General features: G+C 45.5%; 1 protein-coding gene across 4 annotated transcripts in view; it reads left to right on the top strand.

Annotated features, from left to right (window-relative positions):
• SPTLC1 (serine palmitoyltransferase long chain base subunit 1) overlaps positions 1-1,774 on the top strand; it is a 66,264-nt gene extending 64,490 nt beyond the window's left edge. For all 4 annotated transcript variants that reach the window (XM_036430183.2, XM_036430184.2, XM_036430185.2 and 1 more), the window contains one exon: positions 740-1,774. In XM_036430183.2, coding sequence (XP_036286076.1) covers positions 740-833 — 94 coding nt within the window. In that variant the 3' untranslated portion in view covers positions 834-1,774. The remainder of the gene's footprint in view (positions 1-739) is intronic.
• The last annotated feature ends 5,223 nt before the right edge of the window (positions 1,775-6,997 follow it).

The raw sequence follows: 6,997 nt of genomic DNA on the forward strand, positions 1-6,997 counted from the left end.
CCTGCCCTCCGTCCTCGCTGCCCGGCAGAGGTGTGACTAGAGCCAGGACAGGGCCGGTGGCTTCCTGCCCTGGGCTCTATGCCCGGCCAGTGCAGCTCAGCAGGTGTGTCCAGTCGATGCAGCAGGCAGAACTGCTCTGAGGAGCTGACATTTGTCTTCAGTTTTCTGCAAACTTGAAAATGTTTGCCTCCCTGCAAAATACTGTAGAGCACATGTGTCAAACACAAGGCCCGCGGGCCAAATCCGTCCCGCCAGGCCTTGCAATGTGGCCCGCACCGCGCTGTCATCACTGCACTCCGCTGCGTTTCCATCACAATGACAGTTTCTGACTGTTCAGTAAACCATTCGGCCCGCGATTTAGGCTGGATTTTAGATTTGGCCCCTTCTCTGATTGAGTTCGACACCCCTACAGTGTAGAGCTTCCACATGGCTTCCTGAGGCACCGACAGGAGCCGCTGCAGCCCGTTCACTGGAGGCATTGGAACTTGGCCTGGGGTCTGGGGCTGCGGAAGCAGTAGTTTGTGTAAAAGACCAGGTTTCCTGCGTCCCTGGGCGGAGCCCGCCAGGTCAGTCGAGCAGACACACACCCCGTCAGGCAGGAGCCACGAGCTCCCGGGACAGCCGTGTCAGACACGGGGCGGGAGGACAGGGCCCTGCCCCTCACCTCTGCCGGGAGCGCAGCTGCAGGCTCAGGTCGCTGATGCACAAAGCAGACGTCTGTGTCTTCCTCTTCTCGCAGCATTAGGGTGGTGGTCACTGTGGAGCAGACGGAAGAGGAGCTGGAGAAGGCCGCGTCCACCATCAAGGAGGTCGCCCAGGCGGTCCTGGGCTAGTCCCGCAGGCTCGGACGGGCCGGCACAGCCGGCTGCGCACAGCGGAGGTCTGCACCGCCGCGTCGCCGGCACGGCGGCTGCCGCCTCGGCATGACCGTGCGGAGGATGCTGGTTATTTTTCCAGAGGAAACACATCTAAAAGCCCAGGAACTGGTGGTGGTTTTTAAGGAAAACTGGTGAAAGCATACAACTGCATGGGATCATACTGTTTAGTGCTTTCTAAATGTTCATTGTACCAGTATTTTATGTTCTTCCTTTTGTTGTTGTTTAAAAATGGAGCTTCAGTTACCGCCCCTCCCTCCGGTGAGACTGGGCGCTCCTCAGGCTTCCAGGGAGTGGCCGTACGGCCTGGAGGAGCCGCCTGCGGGGAGCTCCGGTGGCTGACACTGGAGACTGCGGTTATTCTGCACGTCCGAGCCTTTTACAAACCTGAGGGCCCGTTCGCCAGCCAGCCAGCCAGCCAGCCTCGCTACCCAGAGACGAGCCTCGAGACTTCCTGTGTGCGAATGTACACCAGATCCTGTCCTGTCTCCGTTTGTTACGTGTGGTCCTAACCTTCCGTAGGGAGAGGGTTATTGTGCCGATCCCAAAACATGAATCATGGCCTCGGGCTTCTAGAATGTATTGGATGGATTCCTGGGGACATGGAACTACAGGCTTTTTCTCAGCTAAGGAAAATGAGAAGGTTTTTCTTTTCTGTTTTTGATTCCAAATATCCAGAAATAATACAAAGCACTAAAGATTAAATTAGGAAGCTGTACCTCAGCTGTTTTCCCTTGGCAAACCCAGTGAGGTGGTGGGAATGTTCATTATAGCACCCATGGTGCATAAGTATTACGCCTTTTCTCCATCTTACTAACGGTGAAGGAGTAAAATTGTAGAAATGTCGTTTTTATAACCTGTGTTCGCCATCCTTTCAAGTAACACCCTTTTAGAACGTGGTTCTGCTTTTGCTTGAGGTGCTTCGTCCATACGCCTGCTACTGCTCACAGGTGCAGGCTTTTCGCAGGGGAATCTTTTTTAATGGAAATAAAGTTACATTCCTGATAACGAGTCTGTATTTGTATGTAATATATTCAACAGAACATTCTCTTGATTTTACTTTTCTATAAATCTAGGATGTTATTTTTGTGGGAGTTGGGTGAGGGAGAAAAATATTAATTTCTTAGTACTGTAAAAAGTGTCAGATGTTTGGTGCTGCATAATTTCAATAATGTATCTGAAATCTCCTAGCTTCCCCTCATTTAAGCCTTGGCCACATAGAACTACAAACGTACAAGAACCCACTAGTTTGTAAATGGTAAGGAACTTCTAAACGGCTTTGTACTTTCCAAGTCAAAATTGTAACAGCTGTGTTTATTGCTACTTCTAAAAAGTGATTGTAAATTCCCGAGTAAGATGGTAGAGCACATTATTTAACTTCAATCCTCAAAAAAAGCCAACATTTTAAACAAAAATAATTTTAATTATTTCTGTAAAATGACTACAATCCAGTAAGGTAAATACCAAAAAACGTCAGCGAGGCAAAGTGCTGAGAGGGGCGGCTGCGACGGGAGCGCAGGGGCACAGGCCAGGGCTGGATCACGCACTGCCCTCCCTGTGCCCGCAGGGAGGTGCACTCAGGGAAACGGACAGAGAGCCCACGCCCGCTGCGCTGGCCGCTGTGCACGGCCGGCGGTGACGTGCCACCAGGTGTGAGACCAGTTCGGTCCGGTAATGTGGGTGGGAAAGGTGCTGCTGCACACCTGTGAGATAAACAAAATCTGATAAGTGGGCCTGATGCCATCTTCCTGTGGACGTGAAACCTTACTTACCGAAGTAGAGGTGTTTGAGCATGCTGGTTATCTCCATCCAGACTCCTCATGAAGACAGCAGATAAAGCCATCCGAGCCACACCTACTCTGTGGATTACGCTGTAGAGAACACTTACACTTCATTTCCCTGCTTACTGACTGGGAGGCTTAAGGAAAATGAAACAAAGATAAATAAATAAAAATTCAACAGCAGTATACAAGGCAAAACAAAAGTGAAGCTGCATTTTGAAGAGATTTAATGAAAAAAAATGAATGTGAATCAAGGTCTTTATATCCAGAAAAGCTATCTTTCAAGTAACATGTTTATAGAAAAACAAAATTAGAGTTCAGCCAGGCTGGAGTGGGTCAGTGGTTGAGCATCGACTTATGAACCAGGAGGTCAAAGTTCAGTCCCTAGTCAGGGTGCATATGGGAGGCAGCCAGTCTCTTAAAATCAATAAATATATCTTCCAGTGAGTTTTTCTTTTTAAAGAATTATAATGGGAAATTTCAGCAAAAGGACAAATAGTAGTAATGGATATATTTAATGAAAGTAAAGATGTGACAAGTAGAAAATATATGTTATTCTGACCAAGTAGAAAAAAGTGATGATACTAATAAAATATGGAAGGAAAACTTCAAATAAGCTCATTGTGTAGATACAAGAGACAAACCTAAACTCATGATTCAAAAAGGCTAAACCTAAAAGAAAATGGAGCCCTCGCTGGTTTGCTCAGTGGTTAGAGTGAAAGATCGTGGGTTCCATTCCAGTCAAGGGCACATACCTCCGTTGCAGGCTGGTCACCAGTCTCAGTTGGGACACGTGTAGGAAGCAACCAATCAATTTGTCTCACATCGATGTTTCTGTCTTCTCCCTCCCCTCTTTCTGTTCTTTCTAAAAAAAATCAATGGAGAAACTGTCCTAAGGTGAGGATTAGCCAAAAAAGTCAGAAATGATCATCCTGATAGCACAAGGCATAATTCAAGCCAATAGACATTAAATATGTATTGTTAAAAAGCACAATTAAAAATAATATCAATTACAAATAATTTTGCACTATCACAACCCACACCCAAAGCATATACTATATAGATTCAACGGAATATAGAAATACACTTAAGAGTAGGAGGTTTGAACTTTATCTGTGGATAGAGCGTCAGCTGTGCATTGAAAGGTCCCATGTTCGATTCCGGTCAAGAGCATGTACATTGGTTGCGGTCACATCCCCAGTAGGAGGCATGCAGGAGGCAGCTGGTTGATGTTTCTCTCTTATCCATGTTTCCAGCTCTCTATCCCTCTCCCTTCTTTTCTGTGAAAAATCAATAAAATATATTTTTTTTAAAAGAAAGAAAAATTCTAGATTGAGCAAAAACTCAAGTTTTGACATTTAGAGAACACACCAAGTGCCAAGCAGAAAAAATTTAAAGACATATGCCTGGGTACATACAAGTGTGAGCCACGGCTAAGGGACTCTAAATATTGAAACATAGTTCAATATTGCGGGGGGAGCAAAGTGAGCAGCCCCTGAAAATTTAGCTCAATTCTTCCACCTCTGTGGTTCTCAGAAGATTCTCGGGAGCCGCTGCTTTTCTCATGGATCCCTAGAAGCTCCCTCCCGCTTCCACTCTGTAGCCATGTGGTGAGAGTTCTGTTGAGCAACCTGAGACCCTATTCTGAATTCAACATCTGGCCACGTGTTCTAACTGCCATCGGTGAATGATGTCTTCCTCATCTCTTGCCAGTGTCTTTCCTGGTGGACACTCTCAGTCCCAGAACTGCGAGGGAAGGGGACTCTGGGAGCATGGGGGATGTAGGGACAGTGTCCGTGCCTGGCTGACAGGAGACTGACTCGCTGTCTCTTTCCAAGTAATCATGTGCTCATCTTATTCCTTCTCTTCCATGCATGTTTTAATGACAGAAAGTGGCTTGGAGCCTTCTTGTGTGTGTTTCCTTTGCAAACCATCTTAAACTTGGAACTCTAAAATGCCTTTATAAACACATAGATTCTTCAGGTCCTTGCTGTGTTCAGCACATCAAGCTTAGAGAAAAAATCAAATTTGGAGAGGGTCAATTGATTAAAGACTGAGCTTATTATTCAGATTTTCTCAGGAAAAAAGCCAAGAAAATACTTTGATTTATAGTTTTATTGTCTTATCTAGAGAACATCTGAAAAATGTCATTGTCACTAACTCCATTTGTATTGTTTTAATAAAAATAAAAGGAATCTCAAATAATAGTGTGAGTGTTTGTTTTTGTTTTGTTTGTTTTTTCACAACCAAATACTTCTTACTATAGGCAGATTTTAATTATAGTTATTGATACAGCTCTCAACATTTGGTGAGACAGGCTTACAGTGAGTGTACCCTGTCACAGGTTGTTGAATATAACAATTGCCATTGCTGTTAATAACAAGTGTTCGGTGAGTACCTCTCCCTTGCAACATGTGCTTCAGATGCAGGAGGTACAGGACACACAGTCCGGTCAGGGCGGTAATGGTAACGGCCCGGTGCAGTTTGAGAGATGAATTGTGTGGCGCTGATCACAATGGATCAGCAGGGACACAGGCATTAGAGTCCTAAGGATACTAAGGTATTTTGGTTGGTCCTTATAGATTGATTAGGCTTGAACTATAAATTGTGGGATGTGTTCTTTATCTATTGTTAAGTAACAAATACCCAAGCTTATTAGCTTCAAACAACAGGCATTTACTAGCTCTGTTTCAGTGAGTTGGAAATCCAGGTACAGCTTAGTTGAGTGATCTTGCTCAGGTTCTCATGAGGCTACCATCAAGGTGCTACAAGGGCTGGGGTTTCATATGAAAGTTCAAACGGAGGAGCCACGTCCAGCTCAGAGCATGGTACTCGGCAGGCTGCGGGTACTTGAGGGCTGGACGGGGGCCTCAGTGCCTGCTGGATGTTAGTGGGGGCTGCACTCACTTCCTTACATGGCAGTTTGCTTTGTCAAAATCAGCAAGAGATGGAGTCTGCTGGCCAGATGGTGTCACTGTTCTACATACCCAATCAGGGGAGTGACATCCCTTCGCCCAGAGTCTGCGAGTCATAAGCACGTTCAAGGTCCTGCCCATTGGTAAGGTATGTACACATATAATACCTTAATTTAAAAAATGAAAAATAAGAGAATTAAAAGAGGACAAGAACTAACCTAGAGAACAACAAACACTGTCCATGGAAACTGCCATCAGCTGCACCAGAGATTCGGCTGAAATGAGAACAGACCATCACAATGATGACTGAGGTCTTTCCTTCCCTTACCTTGAAGCAAATGAAAAATCAACTCCTTGGAAATCAAAAGAGAATTCAGTTCCCTATCCACGCCCTCTAACCTCCAATGATACAAAGTACCTGTTAACAGCTGCCCAAACTGAGCAGCAGGGATGGTAAAGAGCCACCAGGCCCTTCTGGAGCTGTTGCCTGACAGCCATCCGGGAGTCCTCTGTCTATTCTCGGGCCTGAGAGTCTGTCAGAACCAGCAGGTCTCACAGGGTTTGCCCTCTGAAACATGAAATGGGTAAAGAATAGAGTCACTCTCCAGCTGAGCTGTGTGTTGTTTCCTCTGCAGGTATTTGTTGCTCACGTTCTGGGTTTGTTTAGAGTGCTGTTACTAACCAGCAGGTGTGACCTCCTGCAGATGGTCTACCCTCAAAGGATGCTTCATCTATCATCTCAACAAAAGGAAAGCATATCTATTCTATAAAAAAACGAGGAAAATACAGAGAAGCATAATGAGGGAAACAAATACCACCCACAATCACATCTCACAGGAAAAGCAGCTGTGAATATCCTGGTACATACTCCCATTTTTGCATGTGTAGAGTACCGTAGTTTCCGGCGTATAAGACGACCCCCTACTTTTACAGTTAAAATTTAGGTTTAGGCCTATATTCGCTGTATAAGACTACCCCCCACTTCCGAGGCAACACCAGTTCTTTTTTTAATAGACCGCCTCTCTGACTCTGGCCAATCAGAGCAGGCTTTTTACTATTATAGAACACAGTGTTGTCTTATATGCTGGAAAATACAGAAGAAATAAAATTATAATTCTATATTTTTAATGAAACTGAGGTCAAGTAATAAAAATTAAAAAAAAAAGGTCCTGCTCAAATATAGGAATTAGAGGCACACTGTGCCTCAGAGAAATAACCTACAGGACTTAGAGACACACTGTGTGTGCCTGAGACAGATGGCTGCAGGAGGTAGAGACACGCTGTGTGTGCTTCAGAAAGGCGACCACAGGGGTCAGAGACACTGCGTGCCTGAGGAAAACGACTGAGTTAGAGACACTGTGTGTGTCTCAGAAAGATGACTGCACACGAAGGCTCTCCCCTCCCCACAGAGGTCCTCCCTTCCCCT

The sequence above is a fragment of the Pipistrellus kuhlii genome, unplaced genomic scaffold (genome assembly GCF_014108245.1).
Source record: "Pipistrellus kuhlii isolate mPipKuh1 unplaced genomic scaffold, mPipKuh1.p scaffold_m20_p_102, whole genome shotgun sequence".
In the NCBI taxonomy this organism is placed as follows: domain Eukaryota; kingdom Metazoa; phylum Chordata; class Mammalia; order Chiroptera; family Vespertilionidae; genus Pipistrellus; species Pipistrellus kuhlii.